We start from the raw sequence: 22,268 nt of genomic DNA, 5'->3' as shown, positions 1-22,268 counted from the left end.
TTTGTTATTTTTACTACTTGTGCATAATCTTAATCCAGTTCAACATGAAAAGATTTGGGGCAGAGATAGCATAGAGGTAAGGCGTTTGCCTTGCGTGCAGGATGGTGGTTCGAATTCCGGCATCCCATATGGTCCCCCGAGCCTGCCAGGAGTGATTTCTGAGTGTAGAGCCAGGAGGAACCCCTGAGTGCTGCTGGGTGTGACCCAAGTCCCTCCCATCCCGAAATAAAAGTAAAGATTTCTGGTAGGATAGTGACTAGAATAATGTTTCTGTATAGAAGGCAAATACAGGCTTTTCAGATTAGAGTTCTAGAAAACTTTGATTTCTTATCTCTGAGAAGATTGACTTTCTGTTCATTTTCAGTTTGTTAGAGAGTCTCTAAGTAAGACATTTTTTTGTTATGGGAATAACTTGGAGTTCCTAAGGATGACTTTGGGTTTTTTTGGCCACTCCTGGTGGTGCGCAGGGTTAACTCCTGGTTCTGCACTCAGGAATCACTCCTGGTGGGCTCGGGGTATCATATGGGTTGCCGAGGATCTAACCCAGCTCACCCAAGTGCAAGGCAAATGTCCTATCTATGTGCTATCACTCTAGCCCCTCCTAAAGATTACTTTTTTTTTTTTTTTTTTTTTTTTTGGTTTTTGGTTTTTGGGCCACACTCGGCATTGCTCAGGAGTTACTCCTGGCTGTCTGCTCAGAAATAGCTCCTGGCAGGCACGGGGGACAATATGGGACACTGGGATTCGAACCAACCACCTTTGGTCCTGGATTAGCTGCTTGCAAGGCAAACGCCGCTGTGCTATCTCTCCAGGCCCTAAAGATTACTTTTTAAGCATCAACTAATGGGAAGTAAAAGTCAGATATCTTATGATGATCTTATGGAAATGTCATGGAAAGAATTTGAAGTGGTGGACTAAAGAGAATATGGAGATAAGTAAGGTGCTTGCCTTGCATGTGGCCAACCCTGGTTCATTCCTGGCACCAACATATGGTCCACAAGCAATACCAGAGTGATCCCTGTGCCTAGAATCAGGATTAAGAGATAAGCACAGATGATTGCTCCCCCCAAACAAAAGAAATAAAACAGTTAAGTAATTATTGGTAAAGTATAAGTCATAAGAAAATATAGCCAAGACATTATGTTTACATGTATACTTACATATTTAGATATGCCATATACATTTTGCTTTTGGGCCATACCTGGTGGCGCTCAGGGATTACTCCTGGCTCTGTATTCAGAAATCACTCCTGTCAGGCTTGGGGGACCATATCGGATGTTGGGGATCAAACCTGGGTTGGCCACATACAAGAGAAATGCCTTACCTACTGTGTTATTGCTCCAGCCCCACTATATATGTATATATTATATAAAAATTACACATGTATATATGTATGTATATGTACATATATACACATATATACATGCATATATACATATGTAACTTTTGGTCTTGTGTTGTTTTGCTTTTTGGCAATGCTCAGGGGTTACTCCTGGCTCTGAGCTCCATGTTCAGAGATCACTACTGGTGGCTCTGCACTCAGGAATAACTCCTGGTGGTGCTCAGGGTACCATATTGGGATTAAACCCAACTGCACTATATAACTCCAAACTCCTGGACCTCTGACCTTAAATTGCACACCTAATCTTCATCCACCAGATGCATCAAGCAAAAGAAACTATAGTGTCTTAGATTAGCCTGAAACAGTGACATTTAATAGGGCCTGCAGCCAAATTCCTCCCCTGAAGCTTTCTCTTAAAATAGTTAAATCTTGGGGGCTGGAGAGATAGCAACAGCGGGCATTTGCCTTGCATGCAGCTGATCCAGGAAGGATGGTGGTTCAAATCCCCCATTGCCAGGAGCGATTTCTGAGTGCAGAGCCAGGAGTAACCCAAGTGCTGCAGGGTGTGACCCCCTCCCCCCAAAAGTTAAATCTTTGCAAGGGGGCCAATAATAAAGAAGAGTTGCTGGGGCCGGAGAGATAGTACTGAGGTAAGGTGTTTGCCTGCATGCAGAAGGACGGTGGTTCGAATTCCAGCATCCCATATGGTCCCCCGAGCTTGCCAGGAGCGATTTCTGAGCATAGAGCCAGGAGTAACCCCTGAGCGCTGCTGGGTGTGATTCCCCCCCCCAAAAAAAAAGATGAGTTGGGCCCTAAGAGTAAATTTTAGGCTGTTTTGAAGCAAAAGGCCTTTGTGTGGGAAATACAGAAGCCTTGGCTTCTTGTAGGCAACTGCTGATTTGAATTTATGATTTACTGTTATTTTAGGGGTCTCAACGAGTGCTCAGGGATTCCAGGAGTGACAGCTATACTCAAAATATCGGCAGAGTGAGGGTGTTAGAGGATGACTTCAAAAGTATTTTTCAGGGGCTGGGCGGTGGCGCTAGAAGTAAGGTGCCTGCCTTGCCTGCGCTAGCCTTGGACGGACCACGGTTCGATTCCCCGGCGTCCCATATGGTCCCCCAAGCCAGGAGCAACTTCTGAGCGCATAGCCAGGAGTAACCCCTGAGCGTTACCGGGTGTGGCCCAAAAAAAAAAAAAAAAGTATTTTCCAGTGTATTAAGTCCTCTGCAAAATTGCTTATATTAACTAAAGAAGCTATTTTTTTTTTTTTTTTTTTTGGTTTTTGGGCCACACCCGGTGGCACTCAGGAGTCGCTCCTGGAAGACTTGGGGAACCACATGAGATGCTGGAATTTGAACCGGGGTCCGTCCTAGGTTAACACATGCAAGGCAAATGCCCTATCTCTTGTGCCACCACTCTGGCCGCATGCAAGACAAATGCCTTACCGCTGTGCTATCGCTCTGACTCCTAAAGTATCTTTTAAATAAAGGATACAAATAAATATATTTAAAAAAAACCTTACGGGGACTGGAGATATAGTACTGCAGTGGGGAGTTTGCCTCACAAGCAGCCAATGCACGACTGAAGGTGGTTCGAATCCTGGCATCTCAAGTGTCTCCCAAGCATGCCAGGAATGATTTCTGAGTGCATAGCCAGGAGTAACCCGAGTGCCGCCCTCCCCCACAAAATAAACAACTAGATAATAGCACAGCAGATAGGGCAGTTTGCCTTGCTGACTTTGTTAGGTCTCCAGCATACCCCATATGGTTCCCTGACCATATCACCCCAGGCATGATTTCTGAGCCCAGAGCCAGGAGTAACCCCTGAGCGGGGCTATACATAACGCCAACTTACTCCAAAAAAACGACTAATCAGAACTCAAACAATTTCTCTGGCTGTGCTGGGAGGTCTGGCCTTGTGGCTCATTCATGCCGGGCCTATGTTCTAATACCCAGGTTTGATTTGACAATTTTATGTACTTGGTCACTCTAGGATATATGATGTTATGATGTACTGGAGGAAACCAGGCAAGTTCTTTGACCATGTTCGCTCAGGTTGCATTTTTTTTTTTTTTGGGTGGGGGGCACATCCAGTGACACTCAGTTACGCTCCTGGCTCTGTGCTCAGAAGTCACTCCTGGCCTGGAGGACCATACGGGACACAGAGATTTGAACCATCGTTCGTCCTGTATTGGCTGTGTGCAAGGCAGACGCCCTGCTGCTATGCTATTGCTCTGGCCCCTGCATATTTTAACTTTTTAAATATTAAATGTGTTTAACTGAAGGAATATCATGATTTATATCAGTGCAAATACTGATGTTTTAGGGGCTCAGTGTTACAAAACCAAGTCTAGTGCTAATCTCCCCTTTTTTGGGGGGAGGAGGGCAACACCCGGCTGTACTCAGGAGTTACTCATGGCTCTACACTCAAGAATCTCTCCTGATGGTGCTTGGGGGGCCATAAAGAATCCTGGTCTGCAGCATGCAAGGCGAACTGTACTATCTCTGGCTGCAAATTCCTCTCTTTAAAGCATTATTATTTGGTCACACTCAGCCATTCTCAGGGCTTTCTCTTGGTGGTGCTTGAGGACTATGTGGGCTATATGGGACTATATATGCTGTAGATCAAACCCGGTTGGCCATGTGCAAGGGAAGCACCCTCTATTACTCACTGTACTATTTCTCCCTCCTGTATTTAAGTTTTAGCTGTGAGCTTCGTGTAAAAACATGTGCATCCCACTTGGTAAGCTCCGAGCTGCATCCCAACAAGCTACATGCATTTAGTTTTTCTCCTGTCTAAAAATTTCTAAGCTGGGGGCCGGAGTGGTGGCGCAAGCGGTAAGGCGTCTGCCTTGCTTGTACTAGCCTAGGACGGACAGCGGTTCGAACCCCCGGCGTCCCAAGCAAGGAGCGATTTCTGAGCACATAGCCAGGAGTAACCCCTGAGTGTCACCAAGTGTGCCCCCCCCCCCAAAAAAAAATGAAATTTAGGTGTGAGATGTTGATCACATCTCAAGGCTAAATGGACAAAAAAAGGGAGTGATAATGGGGCTGGATAGCATGGAGGTAGGGCGTTTGCCTTGCATGCAGGGCATGGTTCGAATTCCGGCATTCCATATGGTCTCCCGTGCCTGCCAGGAGCGATTTTTGAGCTCAGAGCCAGGAGTAACCCCTAAGCGCGGCTGGGTATGACCCACAACCAAAACAGAACAAAATTAATAAAGGGTTCTGGCCGATAGCAGGGTAGGTAGGGCAATTTGCCTTGCATGAGGCCGACTCAAGTTTGATCAACAGCATTCCATATGGTCCCACGAGCCTGCCAGGAGTGATGCGAGTGCCGAGGGTGTGGCCCCGAAACTAAAATAATAAAAATAGGGCCCGGAGAGATAGCATAGCGGCATTTGCCTTGCAAGCAGCCGACCCAGGACCAAAGGTGGTTGGTTTGAATCCCAGTGTCCCATATGGTCCCCCGTGGCTGCCAGGAGCTATTTCTGAGCAGACAGCCAGGAGTGACCCCTGAGCACCGCCGGGTGTGGCCCAAAAAGAAACAAACAAAAAAACTCCAAAATAATAAAAATAAAATATTAATAATATGTACGTCAAGACTCCTTTGGTCCCAGTTCCAAATGCACTCGGACACCTCCCTCCAAAAAAAAAAAAAAAGTGCTGTTTGCATATTCCAGCATGAGTGCTCCTTTTCCCTCTTCCAGAACTTGAGGAGGGAGCCCCAATGTTTAGACGAGCAAATACTAGATTCGGCTTAGCTGGGGTCTCGCTAGCTACATTAAGGCTGAAGTTAGGCCCGATGCGTTCTCATCCATCAGAAGCGTTGTCGGGGGAGAGTCGGTCAAGACTCAAGGGTGACAGCCAAGGCTGTCAATGGCCAGTCCGGCCCTGCTGCTGGACAGGTGAGCTGCAAAGCAGACACGGCACACTCGCCGCAGATCTATGAGCACCTTCCCGCGTGCCAGCTGCAAGGCCTTCGCATGCCACCGCTGGCACGCGTGCCTAGGTTCGCCATCGCCTAGAGGAGACTCCAGGGGTCCTCAAAGTTTTTAAACAGGGGGCCAGTTCACTGTCCCTCAGACCATTGGAGGGTCTGACTATAGTAAAAACAAAACTTTGGAACGAATTCTTATGCACACTGCATGTATCTTATTTTGCAATGAAGAAACAAAACAGATACAAATACAATATGTGGCCCGCGGGCCATAGTTTGAGGACCACTGCGTCTAGGCCAAAGCAGAGCCGTGAACGCAGAGCCTAGTCTCCAGCCCACCCGCCGCTCGCCTACCGCTCCCAGGCTCCCGGGTCACAAAGCCCGGCACCACCAGACTAGTCTGCCCGCGACGCGGGTCCAGGACCACAGGACCGCGGGGTCTGCGGGGGCCTTCGGGGGCCTACGCGGGGCTGTCCGCCCAGCTGCCTGCAGCGTTGGCGGAGCAAGTCGGGGGTCTCGGGTGCCTTCCGGCCCCCGGGCCGAGACGGGGGCCTGCGCCGCGGGGGCAGGCGGTGTGGTGCGGCCAGACCTGAACCAGGCAGCTTTCCGTATGGCCTCCGGCTCCGGGTCGAGCGCGCCGAGAGGCAGGCGGCGCGCCGGGCAGCCCCGGGCCCGGCAGTCATGGCGGCGGCGTGGGGGCTGAGCGGGCCGGCCAGGCGCTTCTTGTCTGTGCTGCGGGCCCGGAGGCCGGGCCTGGCAGCCATGGTGAGTGCCGGGTGCGCTGCGTGGAGGAGGCTGGCGCTTGCCTCGGTCTCTCCACTCCCTTCGTCGTTTCTGACATTGCCAGGCGCCAGGCTGATAACCTGGACGAGCTTCGTTAAGTGGAAATCAGAAAAGGGCATTTTTTAAAATTTTATTTATTTATTTATTTATTTATTTATTTATTTATTTTTGTTGTTGTGGTTTTTGGGTCACACCCGGCAGAGCTCAGGGGTTACTCCTGGCTCCAGGCTCAGAAATTGCTCCTGGCAGGCACGGGGGACCATATGGGACGTCGGGATTCGAACCGATGACCTTCTGCATGAAAGGCAAACGCCTTACCTCCAAGCTATCTCTCTGGCCCCAATTTTTTTATTTTTTTGGATTTGAAGTCCACCTGGCAGCGCTCAGGGGTCACTCCTGGCTCTATGCTCAGAAATCGCACCTTGCAGGCTCCGGGAACCAAATAGGATGCCGGGATTCGAACCACCGTCCTTCTGCATGCAAGGCAAACGCCCTCCCTCCATGCTGTCTTTCCGGCCCCAGAAAAGGGCCATTTTTAAATTAATATATATATATATATATATATATTAAAAAAAAGAAAAGAAAGAAAGAAAAAAAAGCCGTGAGGTGCTTCCTGAGATCCCTCCCCGGACGTGCCTCCTAGCGCTCGCCGCCTCCGTCACGCCCACCGGTCACGCAACCTGTCAACGCGGTGGCAGAAGGCCGAGTGGACCGACGCCTTCGTCGGCTTGTGGATTGTTTGGAGCGATTGTTAATAAATGCTTGGTTCCGGGCCCGGAGAGATAGCACAGCGGCGTTTGCCTTGCAAGCAGCCGATCCAGGACCAAAGGTGGTTGGTTCGAATCCCGGTGTCCCGTATGGTCCCCCGTGCCTGCCAGGAGCTATTTCTGAGCAGACAGCCAGGAGTAACCTCTGAGCACAGCCGGGTGTGGCCCAAAAACAAAATAAAACAAAAACAAACAAACAAACAAATAAATGCTTGGTTCCGGGCCGGAGAGAAAGCACAGCAGTAAGGCGTTTGCCTTGCCTGCGGCCAACCCAGGATGGATCCTGGTTCAATTCCTGGCATCCCATAGGATCCCCCGAGCCTGCCAGGAGCGATTTCTGAGCGTAGAGCCGGTTGTGTCCCCCAAACAAAACAAAACAAAACAAAAAAGGAGGGACCTGAGAGATAGCATGGAAGTAAGGTGTTTGCTTTTCATGCAGGAGGTCATCGGTTCGAATCCCGGCGTCCCATATGGTCCCCCGGGCCTGTCAGGAGCAATTTCTGAGCCTGGAGCCAGGAATAACCCCTGAGCACTGCCAGTGTGACCCAAACAAGCCACAAAAAAAATAAATAAAAGGAATAAAATAAATCCTTGTTTTCGACAGCGAGTCTCCTGCCCTTCTGGGAAAGGGATCCGAGAGCTCCGTTCTCCAGGCTTCGGGAGTGAATGCACTTTAGGGAAAGTTTGAACGGGCAGCACCACCTAGTGGGGGAAACGTGCGTTAAAATCCCCTCATTCTTCGGGGAGCTTTAATTGGAGGCCTTATTATCTAGAGAGGAGTGGGTTTGGGTCACACGCGGCGGTGCTCAGGGCTTACTCCTGGCTCTGCTACACTCAGGGATCATTCTTGGCCGGGCTCAGGGCACGATGTGCAGGATCGTCTCTCTCTAGGAAGAAAGACATTTAGAATGATGGGCGAACCGTTGACTCAGCCTGTCTCAAGTTGCTAGTGATGAGGCTTAGGATGGTGTTCTCGGAGGACCCACTAAGCAGACAGGATTTGAGTGATGGCCACTCAGGCTCTTGGTGGGAGCCCCTCATATGCATCATCTTAAAAGAAAGTTATTAAAGAATTAAAAATATAGGGGCCGGAGAGATAACATGGAGGTAGGGTGTTTGCCTTGCATGCAGAATCCTAGCATCCCATATGGTCCCCCGAGCCTACCAGGAGTGATTTCTTTCTTTCTTTCTTTTTTTTTGGGGGGGGGGAGTCACACCCGGCAGCACTCAGAGTTTACTCCTGGTTCTATGCTCAGAAATCGCTCCTGGCAGGCTCGGGGGACCATATGGGATGCCGGGATTCCAACTACTGTCCTTCTGCATGTAAGGCAAACACACTACCTCCATGTTATCTCTCCAGCCACCTCCAAATAATATTTGCAGAGCCAGAGAGATAAGGGTTGGGTGTTTGCCTTGTGAATGTTAGACCTGGGTTCAATCCCTGCCATCCCATACGGTCACCTGATGCAACCCCTGAGCTTTGCTGGGTGTCTCTCTCTCTCTCTCTCTCTCTCTCTCTCTCTCTCTCTCTCTCTCTCTCTCTCTCTCTCTCTCTCTCTCTCTCTCTCTCTCTCCCCTTCCCTCCCTCCCTCCCTCTCTCCCTCCCTTCCCCCCCCCCTTTCACACACACACACACACACACACACACACATTCACTTTTGCAGGAAAATATTGTAAAATTCTTGCTCTAACATGAGGCTATTTTGGTACCTGAAGAGCTAAGTAATTTATATTGCATGCCACAACTATTTACCACCCCCACTTTTTTTTTTTTTAATTTTGGATTTTGGTCCATACCCAATGGTGTTCAGAAATCACTCCTAATAATTTTCAGGGAGTGAATTCAAAACTTCCACATGCAAAGTATTTGCTCATCTCATTGAGCTCTCTAACTTGCAGATAGATATATTTTTTATTTTTGGATTTTGAGCCACACCCAGTGATGCTCAGGGGTTACTCCTGGCTATGTACTCAGAAATTGCTCCTGACTTGGGGGATTGAACCACGGTCCATCCTAGACTAGCACAGCCTTACTGCTTTCGCCACTGCTCTGGCCCCTGCAGCTATTTTTAAGGGGTGGGGGTTTGGGCCACAAACAGGATCCTGGCAGTGGTCAGGGAACTATGTGTTATCGAGGTTTAAACTAGGGTCATATCAGCAGCAACATACAAGGTAAGTGCTTTACATCCTATACTATTCTCTGGCCCTATTGTCTTTTATTGTTTGTGTTTTGGGTCCATGTCACCCAGTTAACAGTGGTTACACCTTGGTTACTCCTTGCTCTGTACTCAGGAACTACTGGCTGTGTTTAGGGAACCAGATGGGGTTCTAGTGATTAAATTTAGGTCAGCCATGTACAAGGAAGTTTTTCCTACCCTTTGCTCTTTCCCTGGTCCTCCACTGTCTAGATTTTTACTTTCACAGAGGAATGGTAGGAAATGAAAGTGGCACTTAGCCTATGCTTCTTTGTTTTGGCGGGGAGTCACACCTAGTAGTGCTCAGGGCTTACCCCTTGCTCGGTGCTCAGGTATCATTCACTACTGGCAGTATTTGTGGACCCTATGTGGTTCTGGGAATTAAACCAGGTTTGACTATGTGCAATACTCTTTCTCTGATCCCTACTGAATTCACTTATACTAAGCATCTCTTCTCTTTGGCCATGTTATATTTAGAGATCTTTAGTTACAAGTATCAGGGGTCTGAGATAGTACAGCTGGGAAGCGTATGTCTTGCATGTGGCAGACTAACATTTGATCCTCAGCATCCCATATTCTGGTCCCTGAGCCTGCCAGGAGTAATTTCTGAGTGCAGAGCTAGGAGTAACCCTTGAATGGGGCTGGGTGTGGCCCCAAAACAAAACAAAAATAATAGAAAAGTAAGTAGCATAGAAAATGTGGACATAGTAAGCAACAGAAGGCTACTTTTTAGTTTTGTTTTTGTTTTTGGGTCACACCAGGCAGCACTCAGGAGCTACTCCTGGCTCTACGCTCAGAAATCACCCCTGGCAGGCTCGGGGGACCATATGGGATGCTGAGATTCGGACCACTGTCCTTCTGCATGCAAGGCAAATACTTAACTGTTATGCTATCTCTCCAGCCCCAGAAGGCTACTTTTTTTTTTTTTTTTGCTTGTTTGTTTTTGGGCCACATGGGTGATGCTAAGGTGTTATTCCTGGCTATGTGCTCAGAAATCGCTCCTTACGTGAAGGACCATATGGGACGCTGGGGAATTGAACCACAGTCCATCCTAGGTTAGCACGTGCAAGGCAAACACCTTACTGCTGTGCTATTGCTCTGCTGTGCTATTGCTCTGGCCCCCTTAATTTTTAATTCTGGCCTGTGGTCCTGCCAGCAGACTTGAAGGGTTTCCTTGAGAAACCAAAGAGTGTTTATTCCAGTTTTCCACATTTTGGGATGCTGGAAATTAGTAATCTGTCAAGTGGTAATAGTCATATTTCAGTTGTAATTGTATGAGTCAGAGACAGTAAATGAGAATGCTTGGGGCCGGAGAGATAGATAGCACAATGGCCTTTGCCTTGCAAGCAGTCGACCCAGGACCTAAGGTGATTGATTTGAATCCTGGTGTCCCATATGGTCCCCTGTGCCTGCAGGAGCTATTTCTGAGCAGATAGCCAGGAGTAACCCCTGAGCACCGCCGGGTGTGGCCCAAAAACCGAAAAAAAAAAAAAAAAAAAAAGAGAATACTTAAATTAAGTGATGGTGAGACTACATACTATGGTACCTTTTAATTTTATTTATATAGATATAATTTTTTTGGATGTTTGGTGGCCATACCAGAGGTACTCTGGCTATTCCTGGATCTGTGCTCAGGTATAATCTCTGGTGTTGCTTGCGATCATATGTGGCACAAAAGATTCCAATCAGGGTGTGGGCATAACAACCACATGCAAGGCAAGTATTTCCTTCTTGTGCTATTTCTTGTACTATTTTGTTATTGTTTTGTTTTTGGGCCACACCCAAACCCATGCAAGGCAAACGCCCTACCCACAGTACTATTGCTCTGGCCCCTTCCTGTATGATTTCTCCAGCTTATATTTTTGTCATGTCTTTTGAGAACAAAGGAACAAAGATGGTAAGAATTTGTTCCTAGGGATGGAGAGTAGTACAGTAGGTAGGGCATTTGCCTTGCACACAGCCAACCTAGGTTCGATTTCCATCTGTTCATCTATTATGTTCTCCTGAGCCAGCCAGGCATGATTCCTGGAGTAAGCTGAGCACAGATGGGCATGCCCACTATCTCCAGAAAAAGAACTTGTTCCCCTGCAGATTTTTTCTACATTTCTACATAAAGTAAATAGCTATACATTTATTGAACTAAACTTAAACATTTCACATATTAATATGTTAATTATATTTTTTATAGTCAGCAGATGCTCATTCGTTGACAGCAGAGGAGAGGAACCAAGCTGTACTTGAACTTAAAGCAGCAGGATGGTTGGAATTAAGTGAGAGAGATGCACTCTACAAAGAATTCACCTTCAAAAATTTTAATCAGGTAACAGCTACTTATTCTTTTTTTTTTAGTTATTTATTCTTTTTTTTTTTTTTTTGGCCACACCCGGCAGTGCTCAGGGGTTACTCCTGGCTGTCTGCTCAGAAATAGCTCCTGGCAGGCACGGGGGACCATATGGGACACCGGGAGTCGAACCAATCACCTTTGGTCCTGGATTGGCTGCTTGCAAGGCAAACGCCGCTGTGCTATCTCTCCCAGCCCTAGTTATTTATTCTTAATAAAAATAACTGAATTCTAAAAAAAACAACTGACTTCTGGGGCCAGAGTGATAGTACAGTAGGTAGAGAGTTTGACTTGCACATAGTTGGCCTGAGTTCAATTCATGACATCCCATATGGTCCCCTGAGCTTATGAGGAGTGATTCCTGAGCATAGAACTAGGAGTAAGCCCTGAACATGACTGAGTGTAGCCCCAAAACAAAAACTACCAAAAAAAAAAAAAAAAAAAAGAAAAGAAAAATATGATTCCCCCTTGGAGTCTCAATCTTCTTTGTTGTTATTTGTTTTTGTTTTGGAGCCATATGTGGCTGTTCTTGGGGACTACTTCTGGCTCAGTGCTTAGAGATCACTTTCACTAGTGCTAGAGATTACACCCAGGGTTCCTAAATGTTAATCTAACCTTTTGAACTATCTCCCTGACACCCCTTGCCCTCATATATTTATTTTTCATTTCTTTTTTTGTGGGGGGCACACCTGATGAAGTTCAGGGATTACTCCTGGCTATGTGCTCAGAAATTGCCCCTGGCTTGGGGACCATATGGGATGCTGGGGGATCAAATCGGGGTCCATCCTAGTTTAGTGTGTGCAAGGCAGACACCCTACTGCTTGCACCACTGTTCCAGTACCTTAATTTTTTTTTTTTTTTTTTTTTTTTAGTTTTTTTAGGGCTAGGATTAGGACTAGGGCATGGGTTAGGTTTAGGGTTAGGTTAGGGCTATTAGGGTTAGTTTAGGGTTAGGTTTAGCTTTAGGGTTCTCCTCCATGTATTTCTGTTTGCTTTTGGTTTGAAGCTATACCAGCAGTGCTATGGGCCTATTCCTGGCTTTGTTCTCAGGAGTGACTTCAGGTAGTCACTCCAGGTAGGTAGTATCCAGAGGCCATATGTTGTACTGGGAATCAAACCAGGGTTAGCAGGATGTAAAGCAAGTACCTTAACCTCTATAGTCTATTCTATACTATCTCTCTAGCCCCTCCGTGACCCATTTATTTTTATTTATTTATTTTTTGTTTGTTTTTGTTTTGGGGTCACACCTGGCAGCACTCAGGGGTTACTCCTGGCTCTATGCTCAGAAATTGCTCCTGGCAGGCTTGGGGGACCATATGGGATGCCGGGATTTGAACCACTGACCTGATTGCAAGGCAAACGCTTAACTCCATGCTATCTCTCCGGCCCCCACATTTATTTTTTAAATAGAGTCCAGAGCTTTGCGTATGGTATGTCTGTACCTTACCACTTGGGCTATCTCTCAGGTAACAAGGTAACTTTATTAGAGACTCACCTATTTTTTTTTTTTTTCAGAGTCATCTCCCATGACTTACCCTTCAGGTGTTACTCCACTGCATTTTTGTAAGGGTAGTGCTTTTGACTGTTTCATGTTTGTTCAGTCAGCTCAGTAATCCTCTGGGCAGATTTATTGTTTTTATTTATATTAGGTGTCAGCATCTAGATGGCAGAAATCTCATTTGCTTAAATAACTCTATTGTACCTAACACAGATCTTGTGACAAATAGGCATTTGATAAATGCAGACATTGATTACAGGATTTGCTAGTTTCTGGAAGATGAGTGAGGACCAGATTTCCACCATAGAAACCTTTGACATGTTTTCCTAGTGACAGTCACAGGTTTCCCTCAGCTCTGCTCAAGTCTGTTCTTCATTTATCTGCCTGAAAAACTTTTGCTCTGAGGAAATCTAGATCAAGCCGACTCCTTGTCCCTAGTGCCCCACACAATCGACAGCTCTTGTCAGGGCCTTAGCACTCTGGCTGGTTGCAGAGAATCCCTTTGGTACAGTTAGCTTGCACATAAGCTTTAGGTAGCATTTTCCAAGCTTATTAAAATTCTTACATGTGTACAGCCTGACTTCTTTAAGCCTGGGCTAATTTATTGGGTTTGAACATGTGGCTTAAAGTACTTGAATTGTGTTGCCTTAGGCTTTCCCTGTGAGCCAGTCAGTCCAGCTTCACTCTGAACTTATATTTGGGTAACTTTCAGAAATGGGAGAGAAGTGAATGAGTATAGGGCATCCTTTATTACTTATAACATTTTCCTTAGGACATTTCATTAACTAGATTTTTTTCTCCTTCACTTAGCTTTTATGCTTTTTGTTTTGTTTTGTTTTTTGTTTTATGGATTATACTTGGAAGTATTTGGTGATCACTCTCAGCTTAGTGATCAAAGGTCACTCCTGGCAGTGCTTGGGGCACTGTCAGTGCTCAGGTCTCCATGCAAAGCATGTGCTCTTTCCCTTTGCACTATCATCCCAATCCTTCACCTACGTTTTAGATGAAAGAGGCCAATGAAGTAAATCAATCAATGCCAGCAAAGGTGTTCATAGAACCAGCACTCAGATGATCTTCCAATGTCAGGTTTCTACTCAGGCTCCTCTGATTTCTGCCCTGTACAATAAGCTGTAATGACAATGATGTCATGAGAGCTGTCAGTACCAGACCACCGGTGGTTGAACAAGTTGGATTTGTTGTAGGTGGGGGAATGCAGCTAGAGGGAACTGCACCAGGGAGAGGTGGAAAGACTTATTTTTAAAATAGGTTTTGGACTCATGTTAATGATTTTAGAATCTAAGGAGTCAGGCTTTGCTTTGATTGTATACTAGCAGAACTTGAGCAAATTATTTGAGAGTTTAAATTTGTGTGTGTGATGTTGGGGAATGGAAATCAGGGCCGTAAACATAGAAAACAAATACTCTACTGATGAGTACTCCAGCCTTGATTATTTTATTTATTTATTTATTTATTTATTTATTTATTTATTTATTTATTTATTTATTGTTTTTGGGCTACACCCAGCAGCAATCAGGGGTTACTCCTGGCTTTACGCTCAGAAGTCACTCCTGTCAGGCTCGGGGGATCATATGGGTTGCCAGTATTCGAACCACTGTCCTTCTTTTTTTTTTTTTTGGTTTGTGGTTTTTGGGTCACACCTGGCGGTGCTCAGGAGTTACTCCTGGCTGTCTGCTCAGAAATAGCTCCTGGCAGGCACGGGGGACCATATGGGACACCGGGATTCGAACCAACCACCTTTGGTCCTGAATCGGCTGCTTGCAAGGCAAACACTGCTGTGCTATCTCTCCAGGCCCCCACTGTCCTTCTGAATGCAGGGCAAATGCCTTACCTCCATGCTATCTCTCTGGCTCCTATTTTTATTTTAATTTTTTGGTTTTTGGGTCACACCCGGCTGCACTCAGGGGCTACTCCTGGCTCTGCGCTCAGAAATCGCTCCTGGCAGATTTGGGGGATCGATCATATGGGTTGCCGGGATTCGAATCACCATCATTCTGCATGAAAGGCAAACGCCCTACCTCCATGCTATCTCTCTGGCCCCAGCCTTGAGTATTTCAATAAATTTTATTTATTAATTTGTTTTCCATTTTGGGGCTACCCCATCAGTGCTTAGTTCCTACTTCTGGCTCAGTGTTTGAGAGTTGCTCTTGGAGCTCTGTGGGGAACAATGTAGTGTCAATGATGAAAGCCAGGCCTTCCACATGCAAAGCAGCTCTTTGAGCTTTGGCCTCTCCTAAAACCTTATCTGTAAAGAGAACAGACTAAGATGGAGCCAAAGATGAAGTTCTTAAAGAAGCAATAGTCACTCATTAGCTGGAAGACAACAGTGTTTAGTATTCTGTGACATGGACTGTGTTTCTATCTTGTCTTTGTTGAGAAAGCTTTACAAAGAATAACTTTGATTTTGTTTTAATTTCCATCATAGTTACTGAGTGATCTTGTCTGGTATTGTTGTACCACACTAGAGGTCCAGGTGTGAGGAGCAGGTAACTCCTCCAAACACCAGAGACAGTTGATCATTACATCCTTGCTCTGAGATGTTTTTCTCTTTTCACACACTGATGTTTAGATGGCATTGTAGAGCCTCTCTTTTTTTATTTTATTTTATTTTTTTGATTGTTGTAAATCGAATTCAGGTTATAAGGCCTGTGTTCTACCACTGAGCTTTATTGCCAGGCCAAAGTTAAAATTTTTTGCTTTAAAAGTAATATGTATTGGGGCTGGAGAGATAGCACAGTAGTAGGGCATATGCCTTGTAAGCAGCCGATCCAGGACAGATGGTGGTTCGAATCCCGGCATCCCATATTGTCCCTCGTGCCTGCCAGGAGCGATTTATGAGTGCAGAGCCAGGAGTAACTTCTAAGAGCTGCCGGGTAGGATCCAACCTCACCCCCTTATAAAAAAGTAATGTGTATTAACTCAGCAAATATTTATTAAGCAATTAAATTTTTATGCTGGGCACTATTCTAAGTACATTGTTTTATTGGGGAAATAGAAATTGCCTGATAGATGATATATGTTCCTACTTAAACAGCACATATGCCAGAAAAATAAAGTTTCTAGGAAGTGATAAGTGTCAGGAGGAAGAAGTACAGTGGAATCACTGGGGCAGAAGTGATGGCAGGGTGAGTGGAAGAATCTGGGAAGGCCTCTCTGAGGACCATGCAGCTGAGAGTTGAATAATTTACAGGAGTACAAAATGGGAAGGTACAAATGAAGTGTTTTCCTAATGGAGAGAACAGAAACTACAAAACTCCTAAAGTAGAAATGATCTTGTAAAAACTGAGGGAAAGCTGGAAGCCTAGTGTTCTGAACTGATGAAAAGGAGGAGAGACAGAAAAGGAAAAGAGAAAAGAAGTGTTTTGGGACAAGATAAGATTGAAGAGAGGGTGAAGCAATGGGGCATGCCAGAACTGTATGGAGTTTAGATTCTACTCTGTGAGGAAAAACTGTTGCAGGATTTCTAACAGAGGAAGTGCAAGGATGTGGTTTAGGTTCTTAAGAGATTGACTTCCCCCAAGAAGAGACAGTAGGAGACAACAGTGGTAGAAAGTGGACCACAAAGATGTCATTGCAGTAGGCCAAGTCAGTGGTCAACTTCTTGACTGTGGAACGGTGCCAGTCAGCAGATGTCAAGAGGTTGAAAATATCTGGTCTGTTGCCTTGGTCTACAGATGGGCACCAGTCTACAGGTGGAAAAGGTTGAAGAATGCTGGGTTAGGCAAGGGATGGTGGTGGGCATAGTGAAGTGAAGGGAAATAGAGATTTCTTCATCATTTTGAAGATGGAACTATTAATACCACTAATAGGTTGACTTTGGGAGAGTGAGGTCAAGGAAGTCCCTGAGGTTTTGGTTTTTAGCTGTGGTGTGAGGGATTGTGCCATTGATACTCCATCTGAGTTGGGGAAGAGAGGGTGGTGGCCAGAGTAGGGAATTAAGAATACTATTTTAGGGTCAGAGATAGCAGGGAGGTAGGGAGTTTGCCTTGCATGCAGAAGGATGGTCGTTTGAATCCCAGCATCCCATATGGTCCTCCGAGCCTGCCAGAAGCGATTTCTGAGTGTAGAGCCAGGAGTAACCCCTGAGCATTACTGGGTGTGACCACAAAAAAAAAAAACAAAAACAAATAAACAAAAAAGAATACTATTTTAGGGGCCAGAGCCATAGTAAAGTGGGGAGGGCATTTGCCTTGCACACATCCAACCAGGGTTTGACCTTTGGCATTCCATATGGTTCCCTGAACTTGCTAGGAGGATTCTTGAGCATAAAGTTAGGAGTAACACCTGAAAACTGGCAGTTGTGGTTCTCCCCTCCCCCCCAATACAACTTACTGGATTTGAGATATTTATTATGAGTCATCCAAGTGACAGGTGAGACCAAGTCAGCAGTTAGATGTTTGAAATCAGCTGGTGTTCCATCTGATATAGGAGTTGGATAGGTTTCAATGGAGAAGATTTTGAGCACAGTTATAGATTGGTAGAAATGTAGGCTGGCAAATGGAAGACCTAGTAGTACAGGAAAGAGGGCAGAATATATGTGTGATATGTTTATCAGCACAGGTAAGTCATTACCTTTGTTTTGGGAAGAAGAAATCTTCTCTGGAGCATTTCTTTCTAGTGAGGTCATTGAGATGGAATAGTGTTGAAATACATATTAATCATAGAGTCTTGGATGGAAGTGGATGATGGTGAGATGGAGGGATGGTGAGGCCTTTCTCTGCCAGCCTGGGGCGCGCACTTGCAACCCCCTCCAGCCGGTGTCTCAGGGTTCAGGATAGTAGCTGGGATGATCCACAGGCAGTCAGGTTTCAGGAGACTGGAGCCGAAGCGGCCTATGTCAGGAGGGAGGAAACAGTCTTTGATGCTTCTCATTGATAGCCACGCTGCCGCTACCGATGACTCTCAGCTGCCACCTCCGCTTCTCTGCCCCTCTGGATGGTATTTGGAAGTATGGCTTTTTGCCGCTGTACAGAGCATCTGAGTGTTGAAAGCAACTAAGGTCATTTGAGTCCAAAATCCAAGTTTCAGATTTGATTCCGTGTCCGGGCTGAGGTCGTAATACAGAGAAATCAGTCCCTTTAATGAAGCTCTTTCTTCCTAGGGCTCTCCATCAGTCTCTGAGGAGGCCGAGGTTCTTGGAAAAAGTACTTTTTGCAGAAAAAGCTCAGTCCTGGGCCTTGGATGGGGGTGCGCCAGGCTCTTACCTTTCCTCCTTCACTGGCCCTTCTGCCCCCAGAAGGGGTCTCTGCCACATTTAGCAAAGGCATGGCCCGAAGTTTTGGGCTCACTCCAGCTGAATAGAGCCAAAATCAAACACAAGAATAGGAATCTTACCATCATCGCTGCCTTCTTGGTCCAGGGTTTAAATCAACATTCGAGCAAGGAAGGGACAGGTGTCACCCCAACCCTAGACTAAATGATAATTTTACCTGATGGTCAGAGATGTCACCCCACCCCCCATCTTCCTGTGTATTCTTACCTGAAAGTAAGACCAGCCCATTTCTGAGAGGGATCTTTGGAAGATAACAAAAGGATTGCCCCAGGGGTGTTAAGGGGATTGAGAGGCTGGGAGAAGCGGGATGGAGGGAGAAGAAACAGGCCGAGATGGCAGGGCAGCTAAAGAGAGCCTGCTTAAAGGGTTTAGATTAAAGGCCACACATGGTGGCTGGGGCCTTAAGAAAGCTGATGCCTCCTGAAACCTGTCTGCCTGTGGATCATTTCCTTGCCGCCAACCTGAACATACAGACCTGCCGGCAGGCGGGGATCGCAGGCACGTGGCCCGGGCTGGCAGAGAAAGGCCTCACCTTCCATCTCACCATCATCCACAACCATCCAGGACTCTATAACTGATATGTATTTCAACAGAATGGGGCTGGGAGGAAAAGGTTTTGGAGATCTGGAGAGCTAGGAGTGGAATAAGAATCTGAGAGATTAGGGAGCCTGAGCACAGTGGTAGGGCCTTTGCCTTGCATATGGCTAACCCGGGACAGACCCTGGTTCAATCCCTGGCATCTCATATGGTCCTCCAAGCCTGCCAGGAGCGATTTCTGAGTGCAAAGCCGGAAGTAACCCCTGAGCACTGCTGGATGTGACCCAAAAACCAAAACCAAAAACAAATAAACAAAAGAATCTGAGAAAGTAAGGGAATTAAGTAAGGAAATGTCAGTTGTTGAGCAGTGCTTAATGTATCCAGAAACTTATTGTTCAAAAGTGAATTCTGGGGTCGGAGAGATAGCACAGCAGTAGGGTGTTTGCCTTGCATGCAGAAGGACTGTGGTTCAAATCCGGCATTTCATATGGTCCCCTGTGCCTGCCAGGAGTGATTTCTAAGCACAGTGCCAGGAGTAATCTCTGAGTGCCACTGGGTGTGACCCCCCTCCAAAAAATCAAACTCCCTGTCCTCCCCCACCAAAAGGAAATTCTGTTCTGCTTTCTGGGCTTGCAATATAAGAACTGTACTCTTTTGTCTTTTTTTTTTTTTTTTTTTTTTGAGGGGGTCACACCCGGCTCATGCTCAGGGGTTACTCCTGGCTATCTGTTCAGAAATAGCTCCTGGCAGGCACAGGGTGACCATATGGGACACTGGGATTCGAACCAACCACCTTTGGTCCTGGATCGGCTGCTTGCAAGGCAAATGCCGCTGAGCTATCTCTTCGGGACCTTTTTTTTTTTTTTTTTTTTTTGCCTACTGTTGTGCTATCTCTCCTGCCACTGGACTTTAATTTTAATTTTATTTATTTTATTTTTAATTTCTTATTTCTTTTGGTTTTTGGTTTTTGGTTTTTGGGCAGCACCCAGTGACGCTCAGGGGTTACTCCTGGCTATGTGCTCAGAAATCACTCCTGGCTTGGGGGACCATATGGGATGCCAGGGTATCAAACTGTGGTTCTTCCCAGGTTAGTGCATAGAAATGCAAATGCCCTACAGCTTGTGCCACTGCTCTGCCCTCCCCTTTTTAAAAAATTATTTTTGCCTACAGTCAGAGGTACTCAAAGCTTATTCCTGGCTGTCCTCAGGGATCACTGCTAGCAGGGCTCAGGGGACCATATAGAGTGCCAGTAATCTAACCACGGTCAGCTGCATATAAGGCCCTAGTTACTGTACTATCCAACCTCAGGAGCTGGTCTTTAGCAAGGACTGAATTTCTGCATATTGATTGCACTGTATCTCCAGGATCAAGGGAATAGGACATCTGAGAATTCAAATCCTACAGTGTGGAGTTAGGCTTGGACAGAAGGAAGACAGGCTGTGATGTGGGGCTCAAGAGTGAAGAGGTGGGATTTTATTTTATTTTTTATATATATATATATTTTGGGGGGGTGTCCATCCTGGATCGGGTGTGTGCAAGGCAAATACCCTACTGCTGTGCTATTTCTTCAGCCCAATTTTACTCATTTCGGCTTTAGGGCCATACCTAGCAGAACTCAGGGCTTACTCCTGGCTCTGCACTCAGGGATTATTCTTGACCATGCTCTGAGGACCATATGCTGGGGAATCAAACCCCAGTTAGCTGTATGCAAGTTAAATACCCTGTTCTATCATTCTGGCCCCAGAAGAGGTCGGAGTTTTATAGTATCTTTTATAAAAGCAGTTGGGTAACACCTATCAAACTTTAAAGTATATATGGCTAGCATCAGAGGAATAGCACACAGTTCTGAAGTCCCTGTCTTCCAGGTATATAGTCCAGGTTAAAATCCCTGATATCGGGCCCGGAGAGATAGCACAGTGGCGTTTGCCTTGCAAGCAGCCGATCCAGGACCAAAGGTGGTTGGTTCGAATCCCGGTGTCCCATATGGTCCCCCGTGCCTGCCAGGAGCTATTTCTGAGCAGACAGCCAGGAGTAACCCCTGAGCACCGCCGGGTGTGACCCAAAAACCAAAAAAAAAAAAAAAAAAAAAAAAAAATCCCTGATATCACACTAGTGATCTGGGCTGCTCTGCTCTTTGAGCCTGGCATCATTGTTTTGTGATCCATGGCACCACAATCAATTTCTGTCTGCACCCAACCAGATGTGTGTCAGTACTACATAAAGTCTTGTGAGCCCTGCAGCTAAAAAGATGTATGAACACTGACATATCATCACACTAGTGAGGGTGGCACATGCCAAAAAATCGAATAGCCAGTGTTTGCTGAACTGTGCTGAGAAAGGAAGCCTTGGTTCTACTTTGATGGGTTTGTTGTCTAACTCAGCTTCTATTCAGCAATAATCCTATTAAAAATAGGAGTAGAACTCCCATCTGACATAGCAATACTACTTCTTCATATCTGTCCCCCAAACACAAAACCATCAAATTGAGATTATATGCACTCTTGTTTGTATCACAGTGTTCTATACAGTAGCCAATATTGAAAACAATATTGATTTCTAAGTACAAATAGCAGATCAAGATATTGTGGTATATACAGAGAGGAGCACAGTGCAGTTCTAAGATAAAACAAAACCATGCAAGTTACAACAATATGGATGGAACTAGAGAATATGCTGAGTGAAGTCAGTCAGAAGGAAAGGGATAGATATAGAATGATCTCTCATATGTGGGACTTAAAGATATACAGTAAGGTAGCAACAAATTGCCAAAGGCAACACAATGGTAGAACTGATCTATGCTGAGTTTGGGAGGCAGAGTTAAAAGGGAGCGATGTGGCCGATTTGAATTCAAGTTCGATATCCAGCATACTATATGGTCCTCTGAGCCTGCCAGGAGTGATTTCTGTCCACAGAGCCAGGAGTAAACCTCTGAGTGCTGCCAGATGTGGCCCACAAACAAACAAACAAACAAACAATAAAAGTATCTGCCATGTGCAAGGCAAGCTCACTCTGTCCCCTGCAAGTTTGCTTTAGAATTTATTTATTTATTTATTTATTTATTTATTTATTTATTTATTTATTTTTGTTTTTTGGGTGTGACCCAAAAAACTTCTGTGCTCAGAGGTTATTCCTGGCTCTTTGCTCAGAAATTGCTCCTGGCAGGCTTGGGGAGCATATGGGATGCCGGGAATTGAACGGGGGTCTGTCCTTTGTTGGCTGTGTACAACTGTGCTATTGCTCCAGTCCTGAAGAATTTATATATATCTATATATTTTTTTGGTTTTTCGGTCCACACCTGTTTGATGCTCAGGGGATACTCCTGGCTAAGCACTCAGAAATTGCCCCTGGCTTGGGGGGGACCATATGGGATGCCGGGGGATTGAACCGCGGTCCTTCCTTGGCTAGCATGCAAGGCAGACACCTTACCTTTAGCGTTACCTCGCTGGCCCCGAATTTATATTTTTTTTATTGCTTAAGAAAATGAGCTGATAGATAGCTGAGAGATAGCACAGCGATAGGGCGTTTGCCTTGCACGCAGCCAGCCGATCCATGGACAGGCAGTGGTTCAAATCC

The 22,268-nt window shown here is 45.9% G+C and overlaps 1 protein-coding gene across 1 annotated transcript in view; it reads left to right on the top strand.

Moving 5' to 3' along the window:
* The first annotated feature begins 5,949 nt into the window (after positions 1-5,949).
* PCBD2 (pterin-4 alpha-carbinolamine dehydratase 2) overlaps positions 5,950-22,268 on the top strand; it is a 77,042-nt gene continuing 60,723 nt past the window's right edge. Inside the window, exons 1-2 of the mRNA XM_049786804.1 lie at positions 5,950-6,049; positions 11,218-11,349. Of these exons, the coding sequence (XP_049642761.1) occupies positions 5,966-6,049; positions 11,218-11,349 (216 nt within the window). The 5' untranslated portion in view covers positions 5,950-5,965. The remainder of the gene's footprint in view (positions 6,050-11,217; positions 11,350-22,268) is intronic.

This window comes from Suncus etruscus, chromosome 14 (genome assembly GCF_024139225.1).
Source record: "Suncus etruscus isolate mSunEtr1 chromosome 14, mSunEtr1.pri.cur, whole genome shotgun sequence".
NCBI classification, from domain to species: domain Eukaryota; kingdom Metazoa; phylum Chordata; class Mammalia; order Eulipotyphla; family Soricidae; genus Suncus; species Suncus etruscus.
The sequence above is the reverse complement of the archived record's forward strand: the minus strand, read 5'-3'. Positions and strand labels throughout refer to the sequence as shown.